This window comes from Botryllus schlosseri, chromosome 15 (assembly GCF_051294905.1).
Source record: "Botryllus schlosseri isolate E-star chromosome 15, Bs_hap1, whole genome shotgun sequence".
NCBI classification, from domain to species: Eukaryota; Metazoa; Chordata; class Ascidiacea; order Stolidobranchia; family Styelidae; genus Botryllus; species Botryllus schlosseri.
This window is the reverse complement of record NC_137250.1, coordinates 19562001-19583822: the sequence shown is the minus strand read 5'-3', so window position 1 is coordinate 19583822 and position 21822 is coordinate 19562001. Positions and strand designations below refer to the sequence as shown.

Here is a 21822-nt window from a genome sequence, read left to right as displayed (position 1 = left end):
GCTATGTTCAGCGTCTATTAGGGTCAGTGACCGAAGGCTTAACCCTCAGATACTTCATAAGTTCGATTTATAACTATCACGACGGTTTGCGGTCGTTTGTGAGGTTAAATCTGCCTTATACTCGAAAATTAGGGTGTCACGCAGCTTCCGCGTTTTCAAGGTATGTTCCGCGAGGCCAGGTGTATAATTGTTAGTGAACGACTGTCTGAATCTCAGATACCTATTCATTTCAATTTTCAATTATTACTACAGTTCTCTGCTATTTAGGAGGCCTAAATCGCGTCACTCTTAAATTGGTGTCCAGCAGTTTCCTCGTTTTAGACTTTAGAGTCCCTTCAATGAGATCTACAAATGTCAATGACCGACTGTCCCGCGTTCCGCCTTTTCCGCTGTTTCCTCGTTTTAGTGCCTACTTTGTGCTTTATAGAGGTCAATGACCGACTGTTCCGCGTTCCGCGTTATCCTCTGCTTTCAGCGCTTTAGGAATCGAGGTTTCCCGCTTTTTCCGCAGTTCCCGCGTTTTAGGGGCCATTTCCGCGAGTTCCGCGTTTTCCGCAGTTTCCGCGTTCCCTCCTTTTAGGGTTACCCCACGCAGTCGTGTAGTGTGTACCAACAAGCAGACTAAAATAGTCACCTGACCCTCGTTCCACTCTCCACATGCTATTAATTGATATTGAGTTGTATAAGTAGCGATCTCAAATGGTAATATTGTCACTAGCCATTAGGTTATATTGTTTTGTATTTATGATGGGACCAGGCTGACTCTCGACTTGAATGCATTGAAAACGCACTTCTAAGGTCGCCAAACATTGCCTACCACTGCCTCCAGTTGGTGTCTTTCAACAGATTTGACACACTGTCTTCAGTACAAAAATTTTCCCATTGTAAATCTGGTGACTTGAAAAGGGTCATCACTTTTCCTCACCACAATTTTCCTCAACCTCAATTTCTGCTTCCATGCCAGCATGCCATGAATTTATGGTATTTTTCGTGCCCGGGCCCGGGCAATAGATTTGCCTGTATCACATGTCGTGCCATTCGCTCTAATATTGAGTAAGGAGGATTATTGTTTTCAGTTATTTGGTTTTTATGATTCATTTGTGAGCTGTGACTCTGGATTTACCAAAAAATGGACCAGATTTGCGTATGGTTGTGTCGCACTGCGAGGTCCACCTTGTCTCGTGCAGTTTATTGCCAAAAAGATACTGATAGTTTTACTTGCATTTATACCATTTTGTATAATCGTCTTGGTCATTGTGATTCTCTCACTGATATCAGCATTTAGCATACTCATTACCTAGTGGCTAGATTCCACATCCGATTACTAGGGGTGTACACGGTATACAATCTAGCTATTCACTATGAATTTGTTTTTTGTTACATTTTTGCACCATTGCTACTGTTCAAGTTATATAGGTATATAGTCAGCTGGACATAAAAGGCTTCAATCATCCAAATAGGAATAATCATTGCATTCAGCCAGTTTACTGCAACAATGCTCTTCACTGTTGATACAAAGTGGGCAACACACTGACGTCAACGATTTTGTACGTGAGTAGACACAGATAGATGTAATCGATTGCACGATATGCATGCAATTAGTGCTACTTCCTGATTCTAAGTTAGCATGTCACATGCGCCACGCATGCCTAGAATCAATACCTCGGCTGCGATTAATTTAGCGTTATAGTACGCTACGCTCGTTGACTGTTTTGAAATCAGCTTTGCTGTTTTTTAATTTGCACAATGGCTTCATCAATGGACCACCAATTTCAGTATTCTCGTATGACAAAAGTGATGGATGGTGATGACCATGTTAGCGCAGGTTTCGAAGTGGTTTTCAGGGGTTCCGGTGATGATATTGATGATAACAATACAGCGATTGTCGAAGAAAGTAGCAATGGAACCTATTCACGGACATCTGGTAAGCATTAATTGATGGCGACGATACAGCATATTTTAATGAGGATTTTGAAGTAAATTTCAGTGTGTTATTTATGGCGATAAACTATCACCATCTGGACTCTAGAGTCAGTTTATATTAGTCAAGTTCCGCTATAATGCAATTGAATTTTGTCAAGATGCGTTTCACGAAATACGATTATGAAGTAGGTCTACGTTTGTCGCTAGAAACTTGGTTGATATCTGTGGTATAGCAATGTGACATGCGGTACAGTGACACTGATTGGTAACTTGTCCATGAGTCACTAGAGTCAGTGTTACGTAGAACCACACATGCATAGTCGCCGAACCTAGGTATGCAAGGTATGCCACGCATACCTAGACGTTTTCTTTAGGTACACAGCGTACCTAGAATTCCGTTTATGATATTACCTGCTGCCGCTTATGTGAGCGAGTTAACCCGTTGCGCGAGGCCAATTAGCGAGAAGCGTGTGGCCAATTAGCGAGTTTAGTCTGTGCACAATGTAACGTGACGCGATCTCCCGCTGAGATGATTGAAAAATTAGGTCATTGATTGCCGCGCGCTCGGCAATTATTGCTGGCCTGATTTGTCGTGTCTGGAGCAAGCCTAGTTCCGCTGGCTTGAAAAATCCCATCTGCAATAGGCCCGGTGCGCACAATACCATCGCTGAACTGTACAATCGCATCTGCATTGGCTTGGTGTGCATGTGCACGATATCATTGGTGGCCTACACAATCGCATCTGCAATAGGCCTGGTACGAAAAATATCATTGCGGTGCGGGCCAACTATCGCGTCTAGGGCCTAGCATGCGTTGGCTCGTATCTCTCGATGGCTTGGAGACATTGCTGTTGCGTGTATGCTGTTTAGCGATTGTGGTTATTAAAGAGTGACATCGCGCAACTGAATAACATCGAATGTCCGCAGACTTGTGCGTGCGTGCATGCATAATTGAATTATGCTAGTAGGCCTACTTGAACATAACCATCAGAAGATGTGTATCAAGGCCTGAGTTGTAAAAGACGAGGAAGGTTTGAATCACCTGAATTCGGTGCCATCATAGAACAGATTCCATAACAACTCGAACATTTTGACTTGCACAAATCGTCGCCGAGGTTACGTAATACGCGTTGATAAGGGTGCATAATTAATTGTTCGCGAGACTTAAGAGACTCGCTAATTGACATTAGACAGCACTTCCGGACTCGTTGACAAGCTTATTATACGAGTAAGTTCGTCAACACGAGGAGATTGAATAAACGGCATTTGCGCATGCACTTTACCTGTATGAATCGATGCTATATTAACCCTAATTATCAATTCAGTCACATTATGACGTCGTTCTTTTGTGACGTCATCGAACCCGCATACCTAAGGAAAATTAGCGTCCGGCGCCATGCGCCTATGCACACATGGTTTGGTAAAATATCAGTCAGAGATCCGATTTTACGGTTAGGCAATACTTGTGTCCAGCAATGTTCCCTCTAATTTTCAACGAGTCTGCGCACATTCATCAACTCCCTGCGCAGACCTTAGACAAAAAAAGAAAAGAAAAAAGGTCATCACTTTGAATTTTTTGTGCGCAACTTAGATTTTCTGTGCGCAGAGACCGTGTCAGCACTGCCCATTTGCGCACGTGCGCACTGCGCAACTTAGAGGGAACATTGGCGTCCAGCTATGTAGTCTGTGGCAAAGTAGATCCACTATACTTCCGATATTACCTACTCATTTATGTTTATATTTTATCCGGCCAATAGGCTACTTTATTACAGTAGGCTACTAGTCGATTACGTTCTTGTGTCAATTTTGTTTATATAGTTTCCTCATTATATTCGTGAAAAAGTGAAATCATCCCATGTGATTGAAATACTCTCAACTACCAGTGTAGCCTATCCTAGAGGCTATCACAATACCGTCAATACATATCAAAATTTTAACATTTTCTAGTGCCGTTGGTAATTCAGTGTTAGTGCTGTAGATCCATTTGACAGTAACGGAAGTTGCCTTGTTTATTGGTGATGAAACCGCGTGCCGTAGTTTAACCAGCCTTGTATGGTTGAACTTTGAAGTAACATTACCACTTCTCGAATAGCATCAATGGCGGTTGAGTCCACTTTGATTTATTCTGTCTTTTTGTTTGCTAATTTTGATCTCTTTGAGAGGTTTTCATGGCATGAATATCAGTCTTGTCAAATAATGCACCACTGTCCCAGGAACGTTATTACTCATAATCATATTCAAATGTATAGCTACATTGCTCAGCTGTAGTGCAGAAATGATCTCAAGCCTCACCAAGTAATGTGCGAATGATGTAATGAAAGATTCTTAGAACATGTCTAAAAATTGTCTATCCTATAGCGTAAGAAATAGTACTGTGTGTGTTGTCAAGTAGAAGCTCCATTGTATACATCGATAATTCCCTCTTGGTGCAGTTTATTCAATAACGCTCTTTCGGCATCACCATCATGAACTCCAGTTACTCTGCAATATAAAATTGCATAGCACACAGGCTTAACCCTGTCTGTACAGTTCGTGTAATCTGTCAGATCCATTTTGTGTATTGTACAATTTATACATAAAAAATCACATTTGAACAGTCGTAGAGTTTGTGGAAATATAACAGGCTGATTCCTTTGTGCATTTTTTAATAGCAATATTAATTGATAATCTGATCCTATGCTAGTTATTATAGTCTCAGCCAATCAAAGTGTTTACGCCATGATTGTCTGTTTATAAGATGTATTTGGCGTAGCAATCAATACTTTCTTCAATGTAGGGCCGTTCACCACAACTACCAGTACTAGACAATACAAGCTAAAAAGCTATTACAGGCATAACATCAGCAATGCCGGCACTTACCTGAATCCCAAACTCATTTTCGGTTGTAGGCGCTCCCAGTAATGCTGCCACCCCCCAAATCTGTCCGCTCCAAACCCAAAAACCCTGACTTGGTCGCACATATGCAATGCCATCATCACGCCAGTAACTCCAGTAGATGGATATCTGCCTGATTTGTTCAGCCAGACCTCGTGAGTATACCTTGAAATAATGAGGCGTCATCCATCTTGTTCTATATCACTGCATCGAGATGGTATCTCGTAGCTTGGGGATGATTACACTGCCCTGTTATATATGAATAATGTATTTGACTTGTCATCAACCTTTGCATTCTTGGTCGTGTCTTGTAAGGGAAGGGTGAGAGATCTTATGCTGGAGGCAGTAAAATATATTACACTAGCTAGCTGTATGCAATCCACCTATGACCTTGTGAATTTAGAATGTTGTTTTAGGTAGAGATCATGAAGCTTGTTTTATCATGAGCAGCGGTCTTGTTGAATTCATAAATATTGTGATAATGATATTCAGCTAGCTGCTTTTTTCCTACTGAGAGCTACCATTTATGAGCCGAAAGGGGCTAACATTTCTTCGTATTTTGTTATTATTAATCTGAAGCAGCGCTCAATTTACGACAAAATACCTTAGGAATTCGGGATTTAAGATTGCAATGGTAGAAATGTTGCACTTGATCAAGCTCTTTACAGAACGGTACGTTTTTGTGATACGCCCCGTCGTGATTGCGCTTGCCAGCCATTTGACATCGAGCGGTTTAAAAGGCACGAGTACCAGACTTGCACCTACAAAATACAGGATGTTATTCATTAAGACAATGACAAACCTTCTGGCTAGGTAGTCAAGAGGTTGAATTGCAGGCACTTAATATGCTATAAAGATAAAATGTAGCGTATTGGAGTTAGACTCTAATATCGCTATGTGCGCCGGAACTGTCCAATTCAGTGATTTCCAAACTGCCTGATCAAGCTTTATTTGTAATTCTTTGATTGTATAATGCATACCCATGGACAAATCATAGGCGCTTTCCGGATAACACAATCTATGCGTTGTTTTTGAACCAACATCCCTTTGAAAGCCAACCGTCGGAGCTTTATTGAAGCGTATCACATTATCATGGCTATCTATGACCTGTGCGATTAAATTTTAATGTCTCTTAATGTGTGCTGATCGTGCTAACTTTCAATCTAATACCTTCCCGTAGCCAGACTCGATCAGATTGGCTGAGTTTCCAACTACCGCACATGTTACGCAAGAGTCATTTTTTCTGGACTTGAATTCTGGAAAATGATTCGGTACTCCAATGCTATGAAGCTCCCTTAGTATATCCTTCATATTGGTTGGTCTCGATCCTTGCAAGCTAATCCACCAACTAGCAGTGTCTGCAAATTATTTAGGTCTCAAACTTGTTGCTATTTGAAATATATTCAACCGGGCCCTCACCTGACGATAAATCTGCGTTTTCTGCCGTCCAAAATATCTCCGCCGATTGCTGGTGTTTGTGATTTACCCAGGGTTGTAATGACTCGAGTCATGACTCGACTCGAGTCAGACTCGAGTCACGATTTTTTTATGACTCGACTTGACTCGAGTCATTTTCTTGAAATGGAAAAATGACTCGACTCGACTCGAGTCAATATTTGGATTGACTCGACTTGTACTCGAGTCATTACGCATGACTCGACCCAAGTCATTGACTCGGCTTATTTTATATGACTTGGAGATGAAGAAATTTGCGAATCATAATGGCTAGATCAACGCATCCGACGAATTCTGCCGACATCGCTATTTGTCACCACTGCTTTCGTTGCACTTGTCTCATATCAGATATGCCGCCGTAAAAACAACAGAAAATGATACATAGTAGCAATGCATTGTACAAAATCGTCCAGTGATGAAGAGGTAGCCTAATAGATCCTCCGCAATTAAAGTACTCAAGACTTTTCAATTATACAAGCAAACAATTGAATCAAAATTCAATTAGAGCCAATGAAATGACTCAGATGGTGAAGAGACTGATAAGCTCATGTGTAGATTTGAAGGCGATGATTCTTTGCATTTTTGGGCGACTAGAAAGAATGAGTATTCAATGCTCTTCAGTGTGGTTCAAAAAAGCTTTTCAATTCCTGCATTTAGTTCTAGTGCACTAGTGGAACGTGTATTCAGTAGATGTGGATTCATTCTACGGCCATGCCGCTTTAACATATTTGAGGATCTCCTTTCCACATTAGTATTTTTGAGGTGTAACTCATTGATTTGATCTGCTGTCTGTGAAAACACACAATGCCCCTCGTCCATTTGACGTTTTGTTAGGTATGTGCATTGTGCACGTGAGTAATAATGAATGGCTAATGTTATGTGATGTTTGTACAATATGGCTGTTCTAAAATAACTTCTTTTTTATTTTACTGGGTGGTTACTTGATAAAATTGTTATGTTGCATAAAAGGAACACTGAATCTGGCTTAATTTGAAAAAAGTGGAATCAATGATGTGAGAGGAGAATATTCTGGATTTGAAAATAAATGGAGTATTTTAGTGAGAAATTCTTTCATATAATATAATTACATAGTAGTAAGCCGACTATTTTTTCATATCTAAAACATTCTAATCTAATAACTTCACTTTTTCTAGTTGGAATTGAGTCAAATTTGCTATGAATCATATTTTTACACAATGTAACAATATCATGAGATAGCCGGTAAAATTCGAAAATCTCTATTTGAAATTAGTCTAAAATTTTCTTTCATAGCATTGCTTTCTACTGGTTGGAATTGAGCCAAATTTGATTTTTTAGGCAATCTAGCAATTTTAAGAAGTAGCCGGAAAATTTGAAAAAATGTTTTTGAACACCCCATTGTACAATTATTTCTCCAATGCTGTAACTGCGATGTAGTCTGTAATGCACTTTAGTATAATCAAAAGGTATCTGTTCTGTTGTCACTGCACGATGCACATAGTTGCATGCACGCTTTTACAGCATGCTGGCCTGTTGTAAATACCTCTACATAAACATGCATCTATTGATTCTCTATCAACTAGTATCTTGACGTGAATTTGTTGGTTCTCTATCAGATAGTATGTAGACGTGAATTCGTTGTTTCTCTATCAGCTATTCGTGAGCTATCGTCGATGTGCTCATAATAAAAACTGAATGCTTGTATTGGTGATGTATCAGACTGACAAGAGAGATATTTGATTTTAAGTTCTAAGATTAGTAAAGTTATCTTTAGCATCGGTAAATGAGGCCAGGACCTGTCCGTTATCTGCTTAAATAAACACGTGCCAAGACTCTGATAGGGACAAAATGAGCATGTTTCGCAAACAAGGAATTCGATATCACCCAAGCAGGATTGAAAACATGAGTTGAACATGACTTCAATACTGTGACTTGGACTCGACTCGAGTCATAACACCATGACTCGGACTTGACCCCTTAAACGGTGACTTGGACTCGGACTCGAGTCTGTGATGAATTGAAAATGACTCGACTCGACTCGAGTCAATACCACAAAAGTATGATTGACTCGTGACTCGGAACCATGTGACTTGGTTACAACCCTGGATTTACCCATAGTGATGTAGAATGTGCGATACTAGCTTTGCATTGACTTTGGTGATCTAAAAATTAGGCTGCCTGGTGTATTGTTAACGAAAGTTATTGAAGGATAAAGGTTGGCATCAGATTTACCGTAAACTGTAATCAAAGTAAGAGTTTGGAATTTGTGGTGAGCTTCTTGGAAGTACAGAACTTCAATATACAATTGAATAGTATATTTAATGTGTGGTGGATATATAAAATTGAGAATATATATTTGAAATCACTTTGTCTCTAAGGAGAAGCGCCGTTGACAAGGATACCTCAACTTTAATTTGAATAAGTAGCTAGCCTAGCTAGATTCTTTTACATACTTTTAAGGCTTTTGTATAGTGCAGAATCCAAATTCCTGTAAATACCGAAGTATGATGTTGCAAAGATCACTAACAGACTCAGTCCCAGGAGGCATACTCTAAAGTAAAATATTGTTTTGGATGTTCTGGACATTACTTCTTCTCTGTTACCTCTACCAAGCTTGCACTGAATCTCCAGCTGAATCATATACTGGTTTTACAATTTTATGCCACAGGTTGCCGATAGTTAATTATTCATAGCACTGTGGAATTGGCATATAAAATGCACCATTACAATAGTTGTAAAACTTGTTAAAATGCAGTTATGCAGATGTGAAAAGATAGCTTATTATTCCCTTTACTTATTTATCATTCGATCCTTACTTTACAGAAAACACCTTTCAATTTTTTCATTCGTGGTTAATTTCAAGAATTAAGGAAGTCATCGTAATTTCCTATACAACAATAATATTGCTGATGGCAATTTCCCCCCATTTCCTGATGTGCTAAAAAGCTAAAGTTGAAAATCTCTTTGGCTTCAATATGTTGGATTTGTTTTATGTATCAGCTGACTATTGCATGTTATGAGGTAATTTTACGCAGTTGATTTGGTATCACGTTTTGCAACGGTGTAGAATGACTGCGACTTGTGATTCTGACAATATACGCCTATGTATGTAGCATTTGATTCGCATTTCCTGTGTACCACGTTATGGTTGCTCGAGGCGTTTTAACTTTCTGTTAGCAGATAGTTTAAAGTTTGGTGGCAGTTTAGGCCACATTCAAGGTACCAGTGTTAGCTTTGCTGAAAAATTGTCTTTGATTTCGGATTATGATCTTTTTTTTTTAAATGGTATTAGAAGCTGTAGGCCTCTAAAATATAGTGTAGTCTTATTGGATTAGCCTCCATACACTTTCAATAAAAATATCTATTCAATAACAGCATGCTTGTATTTCTCAGAACAGCGATGCTGTAGCGTGATCATGGTCATTTCTAAGCATGTTGTTTTATAGCAATGTAGATAAAGCATAATTGGTGCTCCATGCTTTACAATTATGCATATTGTTTCCTGACCACTAGACTATGGTATCATCCATAATTACTATGGTATTAGTTGTTGGTGAAGTGGTGAAGAGCTGGTTTAGTGCTGTAATTCTGCATCATTTCCTGTTTAGCAATAGAAGGCTGGTAGGTATTAGCAGGATGCGCATCATGCTTGTAGTAGCAGCTGCTTGGATTGAAACCTCTAATTTCTCGATATCAGAATGGTAGCATTTCTAAGGAAGGACATTGTACGTTGATTTTAATAACATGTGAGATAGAACATAGAATGCTTTTAGCGATTTTTACTTTTGTAATTTGACTTGTAGCTAATGTATATCAATTACCTCGTCTTGTCTTGCGTGAATTGATATATGAGTGTATAATTATTAAGGGTCTCGTTGTCACAGTTTCTGCCATTCATATTATAGTTGGAGAGGCCTATCATTGGAGCAAAGGTATGGATGGCAACTCTACAGTTAACGCTGTAACTGTTCTTGAGGAAGACTCACCGCTCAGGGAGACCAGATCCGATCCATTCAAGAAGCCAAGGTATGTACAAAAGCGCGGAATGTGTGTTGCGCTGCTGTGGATTTGATTTTGACTTTCATGATAGATATCCATTGATAGTAGGCTACCTATGGATAGTAGACCTAGTGCACCAAATGTTGCGATTGCGAAAAGCAATTACCGGTACAATACAATGACTCTGGTGGTGGTTAGATAACAGTTGGCCTATTCTCTTCAATTGTACCTATTACAGCCTTTGGTATTTTAGATTACTTAGAGTACGCCAGCCGTGCAATATTTACTAGACCAGTGGCTCCCAATCTTTATATGTGTCCCAATTTTTTGCTTGAAAAAGTTATGTAGCCCACATTTCATTTGGAAAGCGGATTACTGAATAGGCTGTCACTGGCCCATAGGCTGAAAGCCTCTGACAGACATATTGCCCAATTTCCTATTACTACACTGAGCAGTGAGCATTGACGCATTGTATTAAAATCACATGGGCAATGAAAGAAATTTTCTCACAACGTCGCATGGAAATTTATTTGTAATGGTAGTCCAAGTTCGATTCCTAATCTAGATTCAAAATTATTGTTAATCCCAAATTCAATGTAGTCCCTGCGTTCCTGTTATGCAATCGTGAAATTTATGCTGGCGGTTTTTCCTGAATTGAAACCTTTGTTACCAGATGGTGGCGCGAAGCAAGCAGCCTATCAGTCATCATCGCAGGCATGATTGCATTCTGCGTTTTGATCACCATCGCACTCATTATACAGATACTTGTTGGTGCACCTCAGGTATGGCTTTTCAATGCTGTATTGGTGACGCGATTGTTGTTATCAAGTACGATGTTCTTTCCAATTCTCTTACTATTTCCTGATGAATACCCGTGACTAGCGTCAGCAGAAAATATTCGGGTTTATTTCAATATGAATATATTGTGCAATTGCATATTGAATTTCTTTACCTAGTAGAGTCTCTTTGCTGTGTTTCTTCTTTCGGATGTGTAGAAAACTGTTCGTTTGAGTCGATTTCTCTTGTAGATTGTCCCGCACGCCGGGGTGTTATCCGACGACGACGAATGCTCCCGAATGGGTTTGGAGTTATTAAAAGGGTCTTCTCGGGAAAGGGTGGAAGATGCCACTTCTGTTGATGCCGCAATACTGACTTCTCTTTGCCTGATGGTTAAAAATCCACACAAAGGAGGATTGGGCGGGTGAGATTACTCATTTGATGTGCGCTATGGGCAGGTAATAATACCCACGCAATGCACAGTAGAAGTGCTTCTATTAGTTCATTGTAAGCTAATATGTAACAACCGCAGTCACACTGTACAGAAAAAGAAATCGGCACTAAACATAATCAAGCTCTTGCGTGTAATGCGAAGCCAGGCCAGTACAAGTGAACCACAGTATTTGACACAGGTTACTTAAGACTTGTTACAATATTTGTGGTATACTGATTTACTAAAACTGATTCTTTTTGTTGGCTTTAGTGTCTATAGATAAGTCGAGATATATGAAGCTGGCCTTGCGAAAGTAGTTATCCTTGAATAGTATATTCATATTGAAATAAATCCGAATATTTTCGGCTGACACTGACAGCAACTAGTGGAGAAGCGGGAAGAACATTGTATAGGCTATCAACTATCGTATCACTGAATATGAATCTAAAACCAAATATAAAAATTAAGAAGTATGTAGTTAAGCTTCCAACACTGTGTAACAAGCGGCGGAATTAGTATATAAGACATACACATTCAAGTACTTCGTTACAAACTACCTCTGCATGTATCTGAATTACGGTACTGAATATGGTGCATAATTTTGTTGTCTCCATTATTACTCTCAACCGATTGACAGGTTGCTGTTAATGCATTCGTTTATTCATTAGCGATTTCCTGGTCCGTTTCAATACGGCATAGCTGCTGAACATGTGAGCATTTTATATTTGTAATCGATTCAGCATTTTACGGCAATCTTTGGACTGCTCAAATTTGAAATACACTCGATGATCCAGTATGAATTGGTGGTAAATGATCATCATCTCTCATGAAGCCTGCTGCTGATATGGTTATGTGATTAATGATCTGTTCTTACTGAAATTAATGTTGATTTGGTGAGTTGTGATCTTGATCTCTTGGTTTGGCTTGGTCCATTGCTACATCATATTTGACTTGTGTGGATGTCATGTGGAAGTAATTCTGATCATGGATCGCCCTGATTGCATGGATTGGGTTGTAATTGTCTTTTAATCGGCGGAACTATCCTTAATCGATTGGATCTGTGCAGTGAATGTTCTGTTCCTGAATTATCTGTTCTATATTTGATGATGTCAGGTTAAAAAATGCAGTCACCTTGGCCCATGTTATCTAGCTCTATGCTCATGACGTCAACATGGATTTTGTATTAGATATCAAAGACATAGGCATACCGACATACTGTTTTACCGACTTACATTGCACTAGCGTGGTACACCTCAAAGTGAGCTGATTTAATATGTACAATTCTAAATTTTGGTGAAGAGATTTTTGTCCAAATGCATAATTATCTTGAATCCAAGTCCAGGTCCATATTCATCTTTGTTACAAACTACAAGAAACTGATTGCATTCATATTTGCAGCGGTGGGTTTATGCTTGTCGAGGAACAACACAAGGAGAAGGCGCATCTAACCGAGATAAATTTCCGCGAGATGAGTCCGGCCGATACCGACTCGAGTCTGAACGTGTCGAAAGACCAAATCTCCCGCGCTCAATCTGTTGCCGTGCCGGGGTATTTAAGCGGAATTTTAAAGGCCCATGGCCTGTTTGGAAAGTACGTATATTTTCAATTAGTAATTACTAGGGCGGTTGTTTTTGACATGTCAAAATTTTATCAAAATTGTAGCGTTAGGCCAGAATTTGTCAAATTTGTTCATAAAGCCAATTTTTTTTTGACGTCTGCATTTTGTTTGTATCATAGGTTTTGCACTGTCGGTGAATTTATCAATTGATATTTTACAGCTTGTAGCCTACCGTTGTAAACGGCTAATTGTCTGCTCATTGTTTTATTTGACCGATTATAGGTAGACATGGCGTTATGGTCAACGTACCACAATATCCTAACTGAAGCAAGACTTCTTATTCATTTCATCATTTTTATATTAAGAAGCGCATGAAGAAAAAATTGTGATGTAGACAACATTGTCAGAATGAAGCAACATGGTGTGTCACCAGCAGTGTACGCACAACTTCGTTCAAATATTAGTTTTTTCATGTAAAAATTTGCTTTTTTTTAGCCAAAAACGTTTTTTCAGGCCAAACTACTTCGTAGGACCAAAAATGAAGATAAGTGGTACAATTTTAACATTATGTGAGAAAACACCTAATTTGCATATGTGAGGTCAAAATTTGGTCAAATTTCAGTTTGTTTAGGTCAGAAAAAGTAGAAATTTTGATTTTTTAGAACAAAATTTCCCATTTTTTAGGTAAAAAAAAACTAGTAATTACTCTCGTATGAGGCGTACGCCATATGCAAGACGCATGCTTGGATTTATGCGGGGTTGTAACCAAGTCGCAAGGTTCTGAGTCACAAGTCAGTCTTACTTTTATAATTTGACTCGAGTCAAGTCCGAGTCTTAAGTCTGGGGGCAAATGGACCGAGTAATAGAATTAAGACTAGAGTCCGAGTCAAGTCATAGTGTTTACTGTTCTGTTCAGTATGAAGTTCACGTCAGGTTCAACTCATTTCTGTGAAACTCCATGGTGATATCGAAGTCCTCGCATTCATAATATACTCATTTTTCTCACTCTAAGCAAGTTTATTCAAACAAATTTAAAACAGTTTCTGAGCCTATTTTTCAACTATCGGTCCTGATATGCGAGACCTGAATGAGTCATGTATTTATTTCAACGTCAAGTCTATTTATTTCAACGATCCTTTCAAATTACTGTACCGTTCCGGTTTTAGGAAGCCGCTGAAATTTCTTTTCGAAAAAGCCGCAAAACTGGCATCTAACGGAGTCAGCGTGAATGAGGAACTCGCCGACGCAATCGAGAGGTTGAAAAGCGATGCGATCCCTGACGATTTAACAGCGCTTTTAACCAAAGACGACAACATGACTTTCTTGAATGGCAATGACACGCTACGGCAGCCCAGTCTCGCGGAGACGTTACTGGTATGTTGGCTTTGTAAATCGCAGCCCAGACATAGGGGTTTAAGCCAGTCCTTTTCAACCGGGCATATCGCGAACCCCTGAGTGTATTATGATTTTTAAAGGTTGCGCCATTCTACGGGATGTACTGGGGTGTACCAGATCAGAAATATGTAGATGTCAGTGACCATATTCCGCATTACAATAGGTCGATGACTTGCTATTGAAATGAAAGTACAGGTTTATGCTTCAGACCAGGTTGACTGGATGTAAAATACGCAACTTGTAAGTTATTATTACATGTATTTTTAATGTCTCATGATCATTGGTAATGGTTACTTTCGTGGTAAAACAGAGTAAAGTTACCATGTGCTTAGCTTGCGATCATCGTTATTCCGATTAGGATTACTTTAAATTCGGGGTATTGCCTGAACTGAGACGTACAATGCCTATGTATTGACTATTGATTATATTAAAAGTGTGTACCATTCCGAAAAAGGTTGGCAAGCAGTGATTTATGAAGTAAAATTTGCTAAGATTCTATCAGTGCCTGTAATTAGGTTTAGACACCTTTCGAATACTTGTTAATTGTCATATGTGGGGCGCTAGAAGACCTGTATTGTTTGTCGTTTGATTGTTGGAACCACTTCAAGCAAGTAACGCGTACTTTATATTGCAGGCGATTGGCAGGGATTCAAAGTCCTTTTATTCTGGCGATGTCGGACGCGCCCTGGTATCAACCTTGAGAGATCTCGGGTCGAAAATCTCTTTGAACGATATGCGAAACTACTCAGCTAGCGTCGAGAACGATGTGTTCAAACTCAACTACAGAGGTAATACCATGTCTGCTGTTACTGAATGCCCGCAATGTAGGAGTATGAGTGTACCAAACTAACTGCCTTCTAGTAATAGATATGTGCACTGGTTATGTTTCAAGACTAATGCCACTTATGCTACAGTGTTTAAGGCAAAACTACTTATTCTTACATTGTGAGATATTAGTAGTCTTGGGATATTTTACAAGGATGTTGTCGCTAAAATATCATTTTCTGTGTATTTCAGATATTCAGGTCGCAGCCACCGGCTTGCCATCGTCTGGTCCCGTTTTACTGTCGACTCTGAATATGCTGAAGCGCGATGGAAATCACTCTGCGTTCAATAACGCGACGGTGAGTAAAGCTTATTTTCTCTTCCGTATGATTTCATTGTCATCTTGTTTTGTTATTCACATAACAGTATCACCGGATTATTGAAGCACTGAAGTTTTCCTATGGGTATCAAGCGTCTTGGGCTGATGGAAGTGATGTAAAGGAAATGTAAGTCAAATGCCGTAACGTGTTGTTGTTGAAAGGTGTTCAAAGCTGATCGAGCTGATTACAAGATAAACTGCTTTGATTAGAAATGACAAACAAGAGATTTGAAAAGGGTGTGTCTCGCGTGGGCTCAATTTCAAAGGTATATGCTGTTGCCGTGATGCATTGGGTTTACTGCGGAGTTGTCATGACTAGGGCTGGACGAAATCGAGTATATGGGGGGGGGGGTACGGTTCTGAGTCGAGTATTAAGCTTTAAGTAGAGTCTAGTATTCATGTACCACTTGCTTTAAAAGTTAAGATATTCATATGGACATGCAACCACTAGGAAAATGATGCCAAAATAATTCGCTATTTCTGGCAGTGACTATTTCGTAGCGCTTTGTGAGGCGTGATCATTATTTGACAGAATTTCCGTTCCATGAATATTCCTAGCATTCATTGTTCAACTTACTGGGTAAACGGATGTTGAAGGTGTGAAGGTGAATATTTTCGTTGCTCGAAATAACCAGCTGTTACTACTCAATCGTCACAATTAACACTCAACTTCGAGTGCACGTATCGTTGTCGCTAACTCTTAAAATGATGTATGTCTATGCGGAAACAAACTATGCTGGAAATTATAGCGCAAAGACCTATCTCGCTTGACTCTCAAAAGTCTGTTGAGCATGAAGCAAAGTACAGATAGAGAATGGGGAGAAACGGTTGAGAAAAAGACAAATGCTCTGCCAATAAGTCGTTAAAATAATCTTTGCCAGACATTGTTCGGTAGAAATTAGTGTCGTTATCAAATTATTCTGTTATGCAGGCTTGGTAGTGCTACGTCGACAGACAGAATCAGAAGCGACGGAGTATACTCTTTCGACACGTACGCAAAAGGGGTACAGCCGCTTGACCTCAACTCTGGCGGCGAACAGCACGTTACCGTGATCGGGCACGATCACCAGATTGTAACGATGGTGACGTGAGTAAAGAAAACTGTTAATTCCTGTCCCAGCACTTTCATTTCTTGTCTGACCAAGTTGGATTCAGACATGACTAGCCTTGTTTTGTAACAAGTCTTGGTTCATAGTTGGACCTCGAAATCCCAATAATTGCATATCGAAATCCTCATCCAGCTTCGGAATAATAGTAACTCCAAATCATACTCACATTCAAATCGAAATTTTCAGTCCGGATGTGATTTTTTCTTCAAACCATAGATCCAAGCTAGTTCGAAGGGCTTGGTGTGTATAGTGCAGAGGTGGTTGCAGTAGAAATAATGCTGTTTACTTACACTCGATAGGACAATTACAATTTTCAAGACAAATCTAAACTATTTCAAGTGGAAGTAGACAAGGAAGGTATAAAAAGTATTCCGTTGAGTAGTGATTTTCAAGTAGCTTTAAAAACTAAATTTGGTCTTGGGCCGCATACTTTCAGGAGGTAATCGGAGGTGGGGACTTTCCAAATTGGATCTGAAACGAACAACTTCACAAATAAGTTATGTCAATTTCACACGTAGGCCTATATGTTATGGAAAAATAGCCTAACGCTAGTTTCTTAGTCTCAGTATCAAGTCTTTCTTAGTGTCTTAGTCTTTGCTTTTTATTGCTAGGGGTATCGGATCGTCTTTCGGATCCAAAGTGCTGACGTCCGGATTTCTGATGAACGACGCCATGCTCGATTTTTCGTGGGACGGAAAAAATCCGACCTATGACCCCTCCGTTTACACCCCCTCACGGGTAAGTGCCGATGAACAATATTTTAAAAGTACCTGACCCAGGGTTGTAACCCAGGGTCTCACTTTCATGATTTTGACTCGAGTCAAGTTGAGTCATTTTCAGTTCACAACCGAGTCAAGTCGGGACCAGAGGGTCGTGTCCGAGTCAGTGTTGAGACTGGAGTCCAAGTTATTTTGTTCATTGTTCTGTTTCGATTTTGAGTCATGTTCAACCAACTTTTTACCACTCTGCTTTGGTGATATCGAACGCCGCGCATTTATACTGTACTAGTTTCCTCACACTTATTATTCTAGGCCCTATTTTCCAATTATCAGGACTGATAGACGAAATACCAATAATTTGGTAACTTGAAAATTCTTGGAAGTTGAAATGAAATGTCTGTCTTGGTTGACTTGGTCTAATCATGAGCAATGGCTGGAGTTGAGTACAAGTCGCGTCAATACACAAATTGACTCAACTCTAGTCATTTTCCGTGTTTTAAGGAAACTCGAGTCATTACAACCCTGACCTAATATCATGTTCCACCGTTTCTCAGAGCAACTACATCGCCCCCAAGAAAAGGCCTGCATCATCCATGCTGGCTGCGTTGCTGCTTCCGAACAATACGAAATGCGGTTTGTACATGGGTTTCGACGCGCACGCGTGGACGTCTGCCATCTCATGTAAGGATTTATGCTTTTTATGTGTGGGTGTTTTGGAGTCTAACTGGTAATTTCGTTGCAGCTCTCGTTCAAATCATCGTTAGGAAAACGACGGGCGCTGACACACAGAGCAGCGTTGACCAGGCGAGAATAAGCCAGACGATGATGCCTTTCGAGACTTTTGCGGAAGGTTTGTGTACGAGTTTGTTGGAGCCTAAGAGATTATGTAATGTTCAATTCAGAAGCGAATGTACTGAGTAACTGAGGTACTCGATTTTTTGCAGTTCGAGATTCAACTATTTCGCGTATTTCGGTCTGCTTTCCCATTCTACAATGATGCAACTTTCTGAAATTCCTCCTCTGAATGTAACTTTTCTAAATGCATGTTTTTGTAATTGTTCAGCACGAGTTTTACGATTATTACGTTATGAAAGAAATAGATTTTAAAACAAGTTCCGCATGCATGCAAACGTGTGCATTGATGTACAGTGATCTATAAGGCAGCTCCTCCATAATATCGACTGGCAACTATCTAGCTTTATTCTCTGCGTGAGTCGATCCTGCTGGGAACGTGCAACAGTGAACTAATGTGTGCCAGAAATTTCACAAAGAGTAACCTCAACACCACACAGAGATAGTTAGATTGCAATAGCACCTTTCGTATAAATCTTTCAGCTGCAGTTTGAATCCTTGGGTTTCTGAGGATAATGGCTGCTGCCAAAATTTTTGCCACACAACTCTAATTTGAGGCCACATATCACTTATCATGATGAAATTGTTTATAATATGTTGATTGATCAGAGCGCAGTGCCCCTTTGTGACAATTCTTGTGTTTGTTTTGCAGCATCATCAAACAGCAGCGGATTGGTCTCATTCCTGGAAGGCTTGGGCCATAACGTTACCACCGCGACATCCCTGGGAGTTTGCAGCGCGCTTCGTTATCTGGAGGGATCGATAAGTTTTTACGGTGATGTAAGGGACAGGGATGACGTTGCACAGATATTTTAGTTTTTGCACATGTTGGCGGACAAATGCACATTATAGTATCAAATCTGCAATTGTTAGAAATCATATTTAAAAAGTTCAATTGCATCGTATACACAATTCTCTCGGTACACATCGACTTATTTGTATGACTTTGTTTTTGATGTAGGACTAGACGCGTTTTGCAGAGATATTTATCCTTTTGTGGTGATAAATGCACTTGGTACTGTAGATAATGCGAATGTAGTGATAGCAAATGACGTACAATTAATTCTCTGTGCATGTCTAGGCACATATGAAACTCATATCATAGATTTACACACCCACTCAGTAGGACACGTTAAATCGTAATTTCTGTAATGTGCACTGCTCATATGATGTTGTGTCTGCATTATGACGAAGTTTGAACAGATATTCTGTACTTGCTCTGCTCTTATCGTAAAATGCAATTCATATTCCAATGCAAAGATTTACCAATTTACAAGTGCTCGTTAGAAATTTGAATACAAGGTGTATCCTGTGTAACTCTGCGTGATTTTGGAAGTTTTCAGTGGTGCGTTGAGTGTTACTCTCCTAGTTATTATTAGAAAAAGCTGCTGCATCATACAATGGAAAATGATGCTTTCGATCTAAAAGATTGATGTGAATGGCTTCCTTGTCATTGCAGCTTTGAATGATATTTTACTAGAGAGTACATGTGAACCCGAAACAGAAGAACCTGTCATGAGTGGATATCGCTGTTGATCAGCAGCTAACTCTGGTCAATATTACAAGTTCTGCGCTAATTCCATGCTACAAAAGTTGACAAGCACAATTTGGCGATCGAATGTCACGATTTGCCTACACTACATTCATAAGACGACTTGGCATCACAAGCCTAGGCTGATATCTTATCTAAAATTCAGACAATAAGAGAGAAACACGAGTGTCTTTCAAAGTTTATAATTACGGTCGGAAACAAAACCTGCAGTACAGATAAAATCAACAGTTGCACAACGAAATCACCATGCGTTACGATCACAAAATTCACAGACTCCAAACACTGGTGTCAACGGAACGGTAATATTCCGAACCATGAGGCTTCTCGTCCATATCCGAAACGTAACTGCTACATTCCTGAGCAAATCTCTCATTCGACGCGTCCAAAAGCAAAGAATCGATGTCGGCAACCGATTGTGTCATACGAACGCCGGAAAGATGCTGATCGTCCGCACCAGAGCCGTCCAATTTGGAAGGCATACTTTTTGAGGCTTTTACTGGGGTAGGTTCATCGGAAGGTAGGTCCTCGACGGAAGACTTTGAATCATCATTCTCAGAATCAGAATTAGAATCTACCGTTGCACATGTGGCGTTATAATGATCATCTGTATTTTCAGCCTTAGCAAGAGCATTTTGGATCATTTCGCTTAACATGCCTTGAACCATATTCTTGATTTGTAGCAGCGGCGATTTAATTCTGAGCTCGTCAAAACTTTGATCAGTGTAGAACGCTGTCGACAAGCTGTTTCCTTCGATAGACTTTGCATCACCATTTTCTACATCATGTGATTTCAATTCATCTTCGCGATCGCTGCTTGCTGGGTGCGTCTGATTATCGTGGGCGCATTTCCCATCGCTGCCTTCGGCGAAATAGCATTTCTGCTCTGTAGAGACCTCGATATCGTGCCTGACTTCTTCAAAAGTCCTCGGATTCACTTCGTGTCTGCATTGAACTTTCTCCATCAACGACACGTTTGTTGAAACTGGAGTTGACGTATCGAAATTTTGTCCCAGACGTTCCGGAAAGAACTTACTCGAATCCAGCGTGCTGCCAGTATCGTCGCTTGCAGAGGGCCGGGGCAATGTATTTGCTATGTGTGGCAGAGCATCACGTGGTGAAGTGGGCGCGGACATGCTTTCAAACATATCTGCAGTTTGCCGGACTTTTGAAAATGCGTTTTGGGTCACAACCTTTTTCTCCAAATTCGAGCCGTTGTCTGCTACAGCTTTGAACACAAACAGCTTTTTGTGGAAAGGCCATTTACTGGGGGTCTCAGACGCGATATTGGCGCCTTCCAATTTTTTAGGACTATGAATTTCAGTCTCAGCATCAACAGTAGTTTTGACCAATTCCGGATTAGAAACACACTCTCCTGCATCTCCAGGTATTGCAATTGCAGAATCTGTGAATTCAGATATCTGTGACTGATTTTTCTCTATCACATCCGATCCTGCTACTGTGTGACTGTCTGTATCCAGTACAGCGTCTTTACACGCTGGGTTCTCCACGCTCTCGAGCTCAAAACAGGTCACAAATTGTGTCTGGTCATTAGCGCTGCCTCCAGATGACATTCTGCGTTCACTGCTGATGTCTTGCTGGCCTGCGTCCTTCCAATCTCGGCAGTGCGCTGGCATGCCATTCTTGTCGGCTGCATCTGACAGTTTTACGTAAGTAAGATTGTTCCTTTGAACACCTTCTGAACAGTTGCCGGATGTGCGACCTTCATAACTTGAAGTGCACTCCTCGGTATGCGCCGGTATGATAAATTCCTGACTGTACAAATACTCACTGCTCGACGATGTATTTGGGCCCTTTGCGGAGAATAGTTCGAATTCTGAACTGGGATTTTGTTCAACCTCCTCGCTAACGGGGGATATACAGCTTGGAGCTGCACGAGCACTGATTGGCGGTTTTTTCATCAAATTACAATGCGTTATGACTTCAAACGGCTTGCTGCAGTTCTGGATCTCACCTACAGCCTCTACCTTTTCACAAATCGGTTTTGAGTAACTCTTCTGCTCAGGGTGCGTTTCAAATGGCACTGCTTCATCAGT

General features: G+C 40.2%; 2 protein-coding genes and 1 long non-coding RNA gene across 8 annotated transcripts; 1 reads left to right on the top strand and 2 right to left on the bottom strand.

The window, feature by feature from the left end:
* The first annotated feature begins 508 nt into the window (after nt 1-508).
* On the top strand, nt 509-19533 carry LOC145456677 (glutathione hydrolase 7-like). 6 transcript variants are annotated; one of them, XM_080334777.1, is made up of 15 exons: nt 509-1547; nt 1777-1924; nt 10136-10256; nt 10903-11011; nt 11258-11430; nt 12838-13029; nt 14164-14371; nt 15027-15180; nt 15410-15516; nt 15584-15663; nt 16468-16623; nt 17257-17383; nt 17919-18045; nt 18107-18214; nt 18869-19533. In XM_080334777.1, exons 2-15 carry the CDS (start codon nt 1786-1788, stop codon nt 19030-19032), a joined length of 1965 nt encoding a protein of 654 aa, XP_080190903.1. In that variant the 5' UTR covers nt 509-1547; nt 1777-1785; the 3' UTR covers nt 19033-19533. The 6 variants fall into 6 exon arrangements, with proteins under 6 accessions (XP_080190903.1, XP_080190902.1, XP_080190904.1 ...); XM_080334776.1 differs by having other exon boundaries at nt 509-1551; XM_080334778.1 differs by lacking the exon at nt 1777-1924 and having other exon boundaries at nt 511-1547.
* LOC145456678 (CMP-N-acetylneuraminate-beta-galactosamide-alpha-2,3-sialyltransferase 2-like) lies at nt 2573-7311 on the bottom strand. The gene is made up of 6 exons (XM_080334781.1): nt 6216-7311; nt 5967-6154; nt 5777-5903; nt 5401-5557; nt 4782-4961; nt 2573-4403 (listed from the first exon to the last, which is right to left on the bottom strand). Exons 2-6 carry the CDS (start codon nt 6105-6107, stop codon nt 4307-4309), a joined length of 702 nt encoding a protein of 233 aa, XP_080190907.1. The 5' UTR covers nt 6108-6154; nt 6216-7311; the 3' UTR covers nt 2573-4306.
* Nucleotides 8069-8822, bottom strand: LOC145456679 (uncharacterized). The gene is made up of 2 exons (XR_013920682.1): nt 8684-8822; nt 8069-8392 (listed from the first exon to the last, which is right to left on the bottom strand). It is a non-coding gene; the product is annotated as an uncharacterized LOC145456679 (long non-coding RNA).
* Nucleotides 19534-21822: the final 2289 nt, after the last annotated feature.